General features: G+C 38.7%; 1 protein-coding gene across 23 annotated transcripts in view; it reads left to right on the forward strand.

Moving 5' to 3' along the window:
* LOC110376632 (coiled-coil domain-containing protein AGAP005037) overlaps positions 1-7,976 on the forward strand; it is a 283,012-nt gene extending 275,036 nt beyond the window's left edge. For 17 of the 23 annotated variants that reach the window (XM_049837603.2, XM_049837574.2, XM_049837607.2 and 14 more), the window contains one exon: positions 4,793-7,976. In XM_049837603.2, coding sequence (XP_049693560.2) covers positions 4,793-5,548 — 756 coding nt within the window. In that variant the 3' untranslated portion in view covers positions 5,549-7,976. Of the gene's footprint in view, positions 1-1,943; positions 1,994-2,288; positions 2,666-3,533 lie in introns of those variants that run through there. The other 6 variants (XR_010276625.1, XR_010276626.1, XM_064035437.1 and 3 more) reach the window with 6 other exon arrangements.
* The last annotated feature ends 6,275 nt before the right edge of the window (positions 7,977-14,251 follow it).

The following is a 14,251-nucleotide window of genomic DNA, read 5'->3' on the forward strand; positions in this document are numbered from 1 at the left end:
CCACACTTCGATTTATTTGCGAAGTGTTAGTTTTGTTTATTTGCTCCTCACGGCACCCCTTAGGCCGTTCGTGTGATTTCGTAACATTTTATATACCAGTTATAAGCTTTGTTTCTATTATGATATGCATGTGCCCCCATTTTTTTCGAACACAATGAATTAGCATGTTTTGCACCTGTTCTTTAGCGTATCCTACTCACCTCTTACGAGCTAACTATAGTGGCTTATTTCTTTTTATTTATAGTAATACTGTTTTCCCATAGCCTTAGTCCATTATGCATTTTGGATATCCGAAATATTACTTTGATACTGTCCTGTGTATTCTGAGTGTCGCCGAACAATTGGAAATGTTTTCAAAATTTTACATCACGAAATGCAAGTGTGTTTCGTCAAAATTTAACTGAAACAAAATTGGTTTTACAAATTGGGCATTAAATACAAAAATATTACGTCTCACTCTGTTCATAAATACCTACAAGTTTAACCATCTAATGTTAAGCCACATTTCAGAAGCAAGAATGTTTTAGGACTTGAATCTGAATAAACCGAAATGAATGAAATAATCATATTAATTATTGAGTTTATTCAAAGAACAACTTGATAGGTGAAATAGCGCAAGCCACCCTGCATAAAACAAATTTTGATGGGATAGTAATTACATCAACGAGCAATTATTAAACTGGCCAGGGTCTCTGGATGCAGGCCACTTTCAACTGGTCCTTTAGGAAGCAGGCACTCAGTGGCCGTTCTATGGCTGAAATGATGATGATATTGAATGATTGAGGTGATCATGAAGGTACCTACATAATTATATATTTTAAAAGATTGTCGCTCGATCATCATCCTCCGAGCTCTTTTTCCCAACTATGTTGGGGTCGGCTTCCAGTCTAACCGGATTGTCGCTCGATATATCTAATCTATCATGTTTTGGAACATAATCCTGTACGATTTTCATGGGGTATTCACCAATTCTTGAGAAAGGCTCCGGCGAATTAATCCTTTAACTTATAGCCGTTTAAAGCCTAGCTAGTGTACCATAAAACAGAGTGTGACGTCATATTACAGAATACAAAAAATACTTGACATTCTTTTGCATATATTCCTGCAACCAATGCACCATCCGTAAACGTTGCATCTTATGATCCTTGCTTTCGGAAAATAATGCCAATTTTAACGAAAATGTCAACCATACCCAATGTATTTAGAAGGACCTGCCACTCTCGCTACGATGCCCCAAAGATTTCTACAAACTCGATTAAACGCCTAAGTATACAATATAGTAGGTAGTAAACATCCTATAATCGAACCTTCGAGACAGTTAAAGCAGCTGGTAGTTCGGCGAGGTCTGCCCCAACATTGACTTCTATATTTTGCACTTTCTGATCTTCTTTAGTCAGAAGACAAGTATATAAAAGAAAATACGAAAGGCACAGATACGAGACATACCTTCTATAAGACGTTCCGCTGTTAATCCAAATCTTGAATATAATTAACAAACAGTCTGTGTACTATACCCAAAATTTCAGCAAAATCTGTACCAATGCACTCGTTTGCAGTAACTGTTAATTCACGTAGCTGTAAGTTAAGTACTTTACTAGGCTGGAACAAAAAAAAGGTTTTAAAATTATATTCATATTTACACCAAAGTTTTTAACAAAAAAGATAACTTTTCGTCAATCTTGCCTACAGAAGTCGGTGGCGACCTCGTTGGACTACAGAAATGTAGCTATATTGTACCTATCCCATCTATGTATGCATTGAAAGCAGTGTGCCAAAATACGCCGTCCAGGAACAATGGGCCGAACGATTCAGTCGCAGCCGTGACAAACGTATCGCCACACATTCTCTTATACATTATGATATAATATTATTTTTATGTTGTGTCATTATTATCAAATTGTTTTAACAATGGATTTCATGGTCTTTTTTCCGTGACCCGTCAGTTCGCCTGGAGAGACAGCCAAAACTTCCGAGAAGCGATAGTTATACACGAGTAATAAAATATCTTCATAATATATAATATATCATTATTCATAAATTTGTTTAAAATTATTTATTTCAATATTTTATTATACATCCGTATTTTTACTTTATTGTATTTTACTTTCAATATAATTCCATACTTCTATTTTTGTGTAATTATTACCACATGTTTTTGCTATATCTCTGTAGGCATGTTGGTGCACTGAGTTTTTTTAAACTAAGCTTTAGATATAAAGTTCGTCCAAATTCTTTTGACTGTCTGCTATATTAAAAAGATTTATAGAAATTTTATGTATCTTTTGCAGTCCTTACCGTTTTAATTGAATCGGTACGAATTCTCTATTACATCCTATTGTTAAAAAAATAGTACATGAATGGAACGTTCATAATGTCATTTCTTGAACTTCTGTAACTTTAAAGTTTAACAATATCTTTGAAGAGGTATTACAGTTTATCCAATTGGCATTGTGTATCAAATCATTTGTAATAGACCCGCTTCATTACTGATATTGGTTGAATTTTAACAGCTGTCCTACATACCATGGGCCAATGACATGCAACTTTCAACTTAATAACAGCATGATAAGGCTAATATTAGACCTTTTTAGTTTTTGTACACTTAGTTTTCTTTCTTTTTTATGAATGCTTCATAGCTGCTATACAAACGTTGAAAGTTGATTGTTACAAAATTTCTTCGGATAACTTATCAAATGAACTTCAGAAAATATTAATTGGGCCTACTTTAATAGATATGTAACAGAGACTTGGGATGGCACATTGAATAAAATTCTTCAAAGATATGAACAGGTCTAAACTTACGAGACAATAAATTAGGCGGTTAACACACTTACCACTTAACGATGTTTTTTCACGTCGCAAGTAAACGGTAAAGTAAGTTTGATACAAAACGCGTGTTGTGTACTGGCGTATATTGACAATACCGCAAAGTCACAGATAGTGTATAATTGGCCTAAAATTCTGTAAATAATATCATCCCGGGACTCTATTACAATTATTTGGTGTGAATTGGGATTAATATCGTTTGCACTGCATGCGATAAGCTTTGGGTATTTTGATAGTTTAACTACTTAATGCCTACTTAATTAAGAAAAATTGGTCTTCAAACTTGGTTGTAATCGGCGAAAAGTAAATTTTTCATTAATAAATTGTATGTAATAACTACTGAAAATCTATGTTACCTACCTACTATGTTTCGTTACAGTTGTTCTTAATTGCACATTGGTCGTTAAATTATCATAATTAGAAAAAAATACAACAGCTTTTGTTAGCCAGTCACAACCAAGTTGAAACCAATCCAAACATTAAAATTCAAGATTTACATTGTTCAGGCGTGTGTTCATATTTCTTGATTATTTTATCATCACAATATTTTTAATTCCTTTTTTTTTAATGTTGTTATGTTTATGTGTGATTGCCTGAAATATGAAAACATCGTCGTAGTCATAATGTTGGTTAACAAGCACGTTGTAATTAGTCGTAGTGGCTTTTGAGATAGTTTGTGCATCTTGTCGTTTTTCGTTTTGTTGCAGCGCGTTGTTATCAGGAGCCGCACACAGCCCAACGCTTCAGGAACTGAATGAATTGCCCTAACAACCCTTTCTCACTCCTCTATTTCTTTTATTCTTTAAGACTAACTCCTGAGATCTTCCCTACTTAAGTTGACTGGATTCTGTCGGGCACAATCAGATTTCAAAAATAGTTATCCCCAAAAAACACAGTGCTCGATTCTAGTCCTTCTTAAATCTAACCCTTGACAAAAATAAATTAGAAATAAAGTAACCCACGCCATCGGAGCACAGGTAAATGAATAATAAAATTAATTCGCTTTCAAATATTTAGGTACTGTCGTTTTCTAAAAGTTAACACCTTTGCACATTGAGGGTAATGTTTTAATCATTGTAGCCATCGCAGTAATACATTTTGAGCTTTTCTTAGATTAGATTTTCACTATAATGTCACTTTGGCATTAGCTTCCTTTAGTAGAATACTTAAAATTAAATATATAGTACTTATCTAATATTATATACACATTATATTTTTTGACTAATGGCAAAATCATCACAATTGTTAAGAGTGAATAATTCGTCTCTAAAATTGATTTCATAATTCTGTCTTTATGCATTTAAATCACCAAATTAAATCGCTGCGTTATTTATCTAATATCACACAACCCCCGATGTATTTTTATAACTGTCCGTCCATGATATTATGTACCCCTTATAACTATCAGATCTACTTATTTTTTCACCTTTAAACATTCATATCGATCCACCACCACGTGCCGGTCTTTCCACTATATTTTGGCCGCTCGTCACACTTCCTTATCAAATTTTGTCTTTGAATAAATGGAGAAAATAAATAAATACAGAAAATAATTTTGCTTGATATTAATAACCTACTGATTTTCAGCTGTAATGTTTTAAGCCTATGTATAAGTAATATTTTCCCGCAATATTCAAAGACAAAAAGAGAGGCATTCGCCTTTTTCGTTTCTCTTTTATTCTTTTTGAATGATTGTGGTCGCATTCAAACATCTAGCTGAAGTATGTAAAGATTATCTGTCCCATAACAAGTGGCCTTATCTGGTGTAATAGAATGCGTGTGTTTATGTTTTGAATAAGTGTTTTTTGTGTACTAAAAGCGCGGTTGCAATACGCTTTACAACACCACTCTAAGAGCTAAACAATCGAAACGACTATCGAGGTTAGGGGCTTACTTGCAACCGCTCTTTTATAATGTCTGTTGGAGATCGGCGAGCACAGCTAGAAGTGCGTGGAATGGTGCGCAGGCAACCGGCGCCGGCGTGTGCGTCGGGCGAGGCGCTGCGGCCCGGGGAGCGGACCTGCGGCCAGAAAACGCCCTCGATGCGCTACTAGACGAGCTGCAGACGTTCGCGAAGCCGGCGGAGCGCGGCGCGCGCGGCGAGGGCCCGCTGCGCCGCCTGCACTCGTACCCCAGCGGCAGCGACACCGACGCCTCGCCGCCCGTGCGCGCGCGCGGCCAGCACCCGCCCAAGCCGCCCGTGCCCGAGCGCCACCCCGAGCTGCTGGCCATGGCCGCGCGCCGCGCGCCGCCGCCGCCGCCGCCGCGCACCACCTCGCGCTCGCCGCTCGCCTCCCCCACGTCCCCCGCCTCGCCGCCCCGCTGTCAACCCGACCCCAACCATCTCCCCATGCAACACTCCGAACCCTATTCCGATGACGACAAGGCCACTAATCGTCACACACCCCTCGAACAAAGACATCAGGAGCTGTTAAAAAAGCAAAAAGCGCTGCAAGAACAATACGCTCGCCTTCAGATGATCCAACGGAGCGGACCAACACTGCCACCTACTGCGCAGCCGGACCTCAAGAAAACCGGTAGCGAGTCCAACTTGCTGACGAAAATGAACTTGAACCTTGCCCCGGCGGCGATATCCGGAAGCATGACGCATCTAGCCGCTAACAATGAGCGGAACATTGACGGTTCACTGGCCCCCGAGAAAGGCATGCTGCCCGAAGGTGTGGCCACTACCAATAAGGTTTACGAGACTGACATACTGTGACCTTGTAGTCGATGCTTCATATCTGTCTAAGAGTTCGCGCGCACCAGGACGTTGCTCGTACTTAATGCCACACGTTTTTGAATATTTACCTACGTCTATCATGCATTCTTCACATTGTAAATGTCTTTAATCACCAATTTTTTATTTGGAGACCAGCATCAGGAACCTATAAAATTAACTAATCAATTTAAATCCCTTTTTTTCTAATTTATTTAAGCTTGTACTTACCTAATGAAAAGGTATCCATATTTTTTTATAGTTTACGTTTGCCTAATGCGCGAGGGCTCCTGCTGGGTACTAAAATGTTAGGTGTAAGTATTTTTTTAATATGAATTACTGCTTTATTATTATTGTAAATCGTTTATTCGCAATTTTTATTAGGTTTGTAATTTCAGTATTAAGTTAGACCCCGTGTCGTGTTCTTAAACAACGAAATTCAAGCACATTTTACTAACAATGAAATATGATGTAAACTACTTATTGTAATTGGTGTTACTAATTGATCACAAGAAAAAAATACAAAAAAAGTCAATAAATGTTATTATGAAATAAAATATTGTAATCAATGATATCCATCATAGAATGTACCTATCGAATGAACTGCAGTTTTGTCTTGCCTCTCAGTCTGTGCTATAAGTTCTTTACCGAACGCATAACTACGTATGTAACTTTGTGTATAAATAGGTGTACCTCACTGTATTCTCTAACATTTAGATTATCTACTAATATGACGACAGTTCAAATACCTTTAATCCATGATTAGTGCCAAAATTATTGTTTTCTAAACTAATTTTCGTAAACTTTCGGAAGTATACTTGCAACGATTTAGAAAAATAAAATTATTGAAGACTTTATTTTGTAAGTCTCTTAATTTTGTATTTTATTATAGTTCGGGCCAAATAACTGCATTTCTGAAGTTGAATTTGTTCCTGTGGGTATTGTTGAGAAGCTTTGATTGGTCCGAAGTTGGCTACAATGACCTATGTGTGTGTATGAAAATAAACTAGACGCGTGAGACGTCAAGGGTAACTTCAGAGTTGCTTTATTGGCGTGAACTGTAAGACCCGTGTAATTTTCAAAAATCAGCACTTTTAATATAAGAGGACTATAATGAAGTTTATTTATAAATTCTGTTCCATCAAATACAACGAAGCTTATTTGTTGTATTACTCTTAATTTAAAATTATTCAAAATCCTGGTACCTATTCGATAATGAACTATATAATATTCTTGACGGCTTGAAATAACAAAAAAATCAACCGAAAATAATTGTACTGTGATAAGAAAAAGTTACCTATTCTAAATGCATAAGAATTGATTAAAAATTTATTACAAAAACCTAGATTTACGTCCTTGCACGGGGTAAGCATATTTTACTAAAAGCCACATTATTACTTACCTCAATAAATTATTTAGCTTCGTCCACATTCGTATATCAATATTGAATTTATAATTAAAGTAAAAACCGTCAAAAATATTAGATAATTAAATTCACATTTATTATTTATCATTGTTGTAACGATCTTGTTTCGCATAATTTCTTTTTGTTGGAATTATATTAAATTGATTAGACTAAATAATATTGATGTATAAAATATTATTCTTATTTTTAGACTCCAAATACATCTACAATCATGTAATAGAACTAGATAATTAGTGATAGCTACTATTTAGAGTAATTAATATAAAAACAAATAGGTAGGTGAAGCAAAATGATTGCGGTTTTTAAATGTTTGTTGCAAATCACTTAATATTTAACAAAACTAATATTGGCTTGCACACTTTGGAGCACACTATTGCTAAAACCTTTCAAATAAATATGTATTACATAATATATAGCCATGTGACTTTATTACGCACTATCATATCTAATTTTCATAACAACTCTTTGTTTTATCGAAAATAGCCTATTTTTTGCGCTATTTGTACGAGTATTTAAATAGAGCTGAATGCTAAGTTTTCTTTGTATCTATGTTTGCGTCTCCATATACTAAGACATAATAACTTAATCATTGACGTAACATTAAGGAATTGTCTTCATTTATATTCCTGACATCTTTCAATTGAATCATTTAATTTCATTTCATTTATGGATCGATACGTGCCAAACAATGCTTCTTTTATAAAGGTATTTTTCTAGTATTTTTACTTAGTTGACTTACTTACTACCTATTTTTTAATGTTTAAAGCAAACAAAAAAGTTTTTATAGCTGTTTATTATTGTTAATTTCGATGTTTTATCGATTTTAAATCTGCAAATTTTTAGCTTAAAGCATTTTAATATTAATTTGTTGCTAATATAGATATTAAATTATTCTTAAGAAGGTAGAAACTATTTGTTTAGTTGTAATAAAAGATCATAATAAGTGTATAGTTATATCAAGATAGCTTGAAAATGTTTTAATGTGAAATAAATAAAGAAAGTTTATTATTGTTTTATTTATACGGGTTATTCGTCGTCCTGTGTGGATCGGAGTGTTGGGCATTGAAAAAGAGGGATGAGAAGAGAGTGTAAGTAGCAGAAAAATGAGAATGCTGAGATGTGTTTCAAGAATGGGTAAAGTGAGGAATTATTACATTAGAGGAAATCTTACAGTAGCGCCAGTTGCAGAAAAGATGAGAAGTAGACGATTGTCATGGTATGGGCATGTAATGAGGAGGGATGAATGCAACAATGTGTGTGCTAAGCATGAATGTAGATGGACGGAGAGGAAGAGGAAGACCTAAGAAAAGATGGATGGATTGCCTGAAAGATGACATGAATAGGAAGGGAGTAAGCGTCAGTATGACGAGTGACAGGGGAAAATGGAAGAGGTTGATGTATCGCGCCGACCCCAAATAAAACTGGGAACAGGGCAGGAGGAAGTAGAAGATTCGCCAACTCGCCACACTAGACTCACCACGAATGTGTGAAACTGAACATCACCAAATGTTTGATTTCCGTTATTCCTCACATACCTACTATGTTAGTTTTCTTTCTCACTACACGGTCTAAGTACTAGGTACTGCTATTAGGTCTAACTGTGCCTCAGTCATCGTTCGGTAACAAGGTAAGTAAGTCGTTTTAAATGCGTTTATCTGGTTTCAAAGCACTTATGATTCCCTAGAACTTGTAGTAAGTAGGAAAATTAAATTCAAAGTAGGTACCTTTTGAATTTTGAATGTGTCGACTATATTGCCCGCGGCTTCGCCCGCGTAGAGTTCGGTTATATTTCGTTTCCCAGAGAATTCTTCCAAAGTCCAGGATAAAAACTATCCTATGTTCTTTCTCAAGGTCAACTCTATCTCTGTAGGTCCCGAATTTCATTAAGTTCAGTGGTTTAGACGTGAAAGCGTAACAGACAGACAGACATATAGATAGACAGACACACAGAGTTACTTTAGAATTTATAATATTAGTAGGGATTCGGCTAAAATGCTAAAATGAGTTAAGTTGGCGAATTGACAAATATACTTTTAAGTTTCACCAACTGGGCACATTCGCGGTGAGTCTAGTGTGGCGAGTTGACGAATAACCCATTTGTACCAGACTGAGTTCTGCTAGCGATAGACAGGTAAAGCCTTTCTCGAAGATTAGGATATCTACCACTGATTTTTTTTTAATCGGACCAGTAGTTTCTCAAGTTCATACTGAAAAAGGTTTTGGCTTGAGTTTTACCTGACGCTGATCCTCGTTGGGAATACTATTGAGGTTGGCTTGGCAGCGGGAGGGGTCTTTTGATGATTTTTGACGACGTTACAAAAAAAAGCTCAAACTGCTAAGCATGTGCGCAAAGAAACTTATGATATTGATAGAGTGATAGATGAAGTACAGATTCTTATGATTTTGATTCTAACTCCGACCCCAAATAGATTCGGATAAGGGCAGGAGGATGATGATGTTATGATTTTGATTCTTTTAAATGATACAAGCAGTGCTTAGAACTAACGATAACCGCTGTCATCTGTCTGGCATCTAGTGCGCATGCTGCCGGCGTCATCGGCAGCGATATAGAAGATTCTGGGTTCATCCTATAAATAAAGGCTATAAACTTAGTTTGGGAGCCAGGAGACCTTTGCACAGTTTTTTGTACCATACTACTGTACTTGTAACGTATGTACCCAGGTAATCATTTTTACTATTCTATTCTTGATTAATGGCAAGTGATTCGTCGATGTCAATGTCAACGATTCTGCCAATGTCAGATGTGAGATAAGAAAGCACGTAATGTATGTACCTTCGACAAACAGGAAAGTAACTATCTTTAAAAAACGGGAAGCAGATGTACTCCTTGTGGAACTTTTTAAATACTGCTACTGCTATAATTAACACATAAAAACATATCGGGTGTGTCGTTTACAATCACATTAAATGAAATGCGTTAATGTTAATATATGTCCATAAACTCAAAGAAAAAAGAAAAATAGGTAAAAATAAACAATGAAGTTTTCAAAAAAAGTAAATAGAATAAAAATGTGCGAAAATTAGAACACCATATAAAAGTCAGTAATTACAAACAACTGAAATTCTCCCTTGAAAACTGACAGCTGTCAACTGATCTAAACATTCGATACTCCTATAACTTTATCTCTGCTTTACACATGATGTTGTAAATTATAAAAACGAAAAATGACTCCTGTAGTTAAACCACTGAATGGATTAGGTTATTGTGAACGACACAACCTTTATAAATCATTTTTACTGAAAAAAATATAATTCAAACGGGATCCTTCACAAAACGGTATCCTGAAAAAAACTGTAGGTACTGCCGTGTGAAGGGCCGTTAAGCGGCAAAACCATCCATCATCCGAGCCTTTTCCCAAACTATGTTGGGGTCGGCTTCCAGTCTAACCGGATTCAGCTGAGTACCAGCGCTTTACAAGAAGCGACTGCCTATCTGACCTCCTCAACCCAGTTACCCGGGCAACCCGATGCCCCTTGGTTAGACTGGTGTCAGACTTACTGGCTTCTGACTACCCGTAACGACTGCCAGAGATGTTCAATGAAAGCCGGGACCTACAGTTTAACGTGCCATCCGAAACACAGTCATTGGTGTCTAAGATCTAGGCGATTATCACACTGCCTCGCATGATGCAGCGTAGCGCGTGGATGCGTTGGCCTATATTAACACTAGCATATAATATTTTTGCGATGAAACAGGATCCTGCAAAAACCTGGACTACCGTGTGAAAGAGCCCATACCTACCCAATTTTTTGTAATTGTACCTCCATTTAGCACTTATTGTAGGTGTTTTTCCGACTCAAAAGTTTCAGGAACATTACCCGAAGAATGAGGGTTTTCTAAAATGGCGTCCACGAGGTGGCAGCACCGAGTCGTCAGGTCCAGATAACTGTCAAAGTGCTTATCTTTACTATGAATAGTGAACGATTTTAGTGTTTTTTTTTTTTATTTTATAATTAAAGCACTGCATTATTGTTTTACTATTGCGGTTGAGTAAATAAAAAAAACTAAATCATATTGTGTTAACAAATTTTTCAACAAGCTTTTCCTTAGTACCAGTGACTTTTGCACCCTCTCTCTTAGCTCAATTTTTAGTTCGTAAACCTTATTCTGACCGTAGTCCATAATAAAATCAATAACACTTCCAATATAACAGAATTTCAATAAACAATAAGTTCGGCACCTACAATTCCATACTATTTGACAGCTGTTTGGACCAGACGCATACGTGGCGCCACCCGGTGGCAGAAAAAATTTCAAAAACCCTCATTTAATTAATTACTATGCAAGCGCCGTCATCACTGATACGGATAAAGTTTGAAACTAGCTCGAACTGAAGCGGTTTCTGTCTGACCTTATTGTATACACAGTTCATGCTTGAAGTGTAAGATGGCGCTAGTGTGCTATTTTTTCCAGAAGAGAAGTAAAAGAGAATAATGAGTTTTTATGCTATTTTATTGTGCATGTAGTAAATCTTTAACGCAATAGATAGCACTTAGCAAATTGGGCAGAAGTACTTTACTTTATTTTGTTGTTTAGGTGATCTTCACACTGCCCCGCATCACGCTGCATCTTGCGTGTCGACGCACCTACGCGCGTTCCTGCGGGAGTGCAGATCTGCATCATCGTGCGGGTTTTTCACGCACTCACGCGCGTAGGTGCGTTTTGTAAATTCACGCACAGCGGCTCTCATCGAGTTCCATTTTCAAATATGCACGTCACGCCCATTCAAAATCACGCGCGTCACTGCGGGATCAGTGTGCCATACCTTGCGTTTCGCCCCGCACCTACGCGCGGGGGTGCGTGTTTCTCCGCATGTATGTGCGTGATCCGCATGAACGCGCGTGGATGCATTTTCAGTGTGTTGGACTATGCGTGTTTTCCATACAAACGGAGATATTTCCATACAACGGAAAAAAACGCATCCACGCACTACGCTGCATCATGCGGGGCAGTGTGATAATCGCCTTAGGTGATCTTCACACTGCCCCGCATCACGCTGCATCTTGCGTGTCGACGCACCTACGCGCGTTCTTGCGGGAGTGCAGATCTGCATCATCGTGCGGGTTTTTCACGCACTCACGCGCGTAGGTGCGTTTGTAAATTCACGCACAGCGAAGTTCCATTTTCAAATATACACGTCACGCCCATTCAAAATCACGCGCGTCACTGCGGGATCAGTGTGCCATACCTTGCGTTTCGCCCCGCACCTACGCGCGGGGGTGCGTGTTTCTCCGCATGTATGTGCGTGATCCGCATGAACGCGCGTGGATGCATTTTCAGTGTGTTGGACTATGCGTATTTTCCATACAAACGGAGATATTTCCATAGGCGATTATCACACTGCCCCGCATGATGCAGCGTAGTGCGTGGATGCGTTTTTTTCCGTTGTATGGAAATATCTCCGTTTGTATGGAAAACACGCATAGTCCAACACACTGAAAATGCATCCACGCGCGTTCATGCGGATCACGCACATACATGCGGAAAAACGCACCCCGCGCGTAGGTGCGGGCGAGACGCAGGTATGGCACTGAATCCCGCAGTGACGCGCGTGATTTTGAATGGGCCTGACGTGTGTATTTGAAAATGGAAGCCGCCGTGCGTGAGGTGATCTTCACACTGCCCCGCATCACGCTGCATCTTGCGTGTCGACGCACCTACGCGCGTTCCTGCGGGAGTGCAGATCTGCATCATCGTGCGGGTTTTTCACGCACTCACGCGCGTAGGTGCGTTTTGTTAATTCACGCACGGCGGCTTCCATTTTCAAATATACACGTCACGCCCATTCAAAATCACGCGCGGCACTGCGGGATTCAGTGTGCCATACCTTGCGTTTCGCCCCGCACCTACGCGCGGGGGTGCGTGTTTCTCCGCATGTATGTGCGTGATCCGCATGAACGCGCGTGGATGCATTTTCAGTGTGTTGGACTATGCGTGTTTTCCATACAAACGGAGATATTTCCATACAACGGAAAAAAACGCATCCACGCACTACGCTGCATCATGCGGGGCAGTGTGAGAATCGCCTTAATCTACAAAACGCACCTACGCGCGTGAGTGCGTGAAAAACCCGCACGATGATGCAGATCTGCACTCCCGCAGGAACGCGCGTAGGTGCGTCGACACGCAAGATGCAGCGTGATGCGGGGCAGTGTGAAGATCACCATACAACGGAAAAAAACGCATCCACGCACTACGCTGCATCATGCGGGGCAGTGTGATAATCGCCTTATTCTAGTATGACGCTTTGAAAGAATTTCAGAGTGTAGAAGGTAACTACCCATTCTAGTAGTTCTTCACCTAAGCTAGAGATGGCGCTTTACATAATTTACAAATTACGGGCAAAAAAATGTTGTTGTATGGGAGCCCCTCAAAATGTTTATTTAATTCTAGTTTTCAGTATTTGTTGTTATAGCAGCAATAAAAATACATCACTTGTGAAAATTTCAGCTCTCTAATTAACACGGTTCATGAGATACAGCCTGGTGACAGACGGCCGGACAGAGGAGCGAAAACAATAGGGTCCCGTTTTACCCTTTGGGTACGGAACCCTAAAAAGGAGGGGTTTCTCAATTTGTCAGAATCTTTTATTTTTTATTGACCTACCCCACGAGGAGGACATTTTATCTTTCCTACGCGCATAGACGAGGTCTCAAATGGCTGTTGACTAATTAGGGCTCACAAAGTTACCTACATATGTATGTAATGAAAACTGTGGGTACAGAGTGGTTACCCATATTTAAGGTAGAATTCCGTGAGTCGTCGGCCGCGAGCGACAATAGTCAACCTATGAAAATGTATGGCAAAATGTATGCGACAGCCGCGATCCACGGAATTCTACCTTTGGGTACTTAGATAAGTCATCAGATATTCTATTCATTACCAGCTTCCCAAAGCGGTTTCACCTGCGTCCCACAGAACTAAGTACGCGCACCCGCTTTAAAAGTACCTAGCCTTTCCCGGTAAATAGAACAATGAAAGGACTTTTCAAATCGGTTAATAAACACTTTCACTTTAAGTACCTCTACTAATAGATTAGGTATCTCATCAAAGAATGCAGGAACTGAAATAGCAAAATATACCCTGCTGCACGTTGGACTGACGATATGAAGAAGTAGCTTTCGGTACTTATATGGATGCGAGCTGGTAACTGGCAAGGTTGGTGCTTGTTGGAGGAGGCCTACGTTCAGCAATGTACGGCAATAATCAGATATAATAAAACAAAATAAAAGTTGGCTATTGAATAAAACAACACACA

The sequence above is a fragment of the Helicoverpa armigera genome, chromosome 1 (assembly GCF_030705265.1).
Source record: "Helicoverpa armigera isolate CAAS_96S chromosome 1, ASM3070526v1, whole genome shotgun sequence".
Taxonomy (NCBI): domain Eukaryota; kingdom Metazoa; phylum Arthropoda; class Insecta; order Lepidoptera; family Noctuidae; genus Helicoverpa; species Helicoverpa armigera.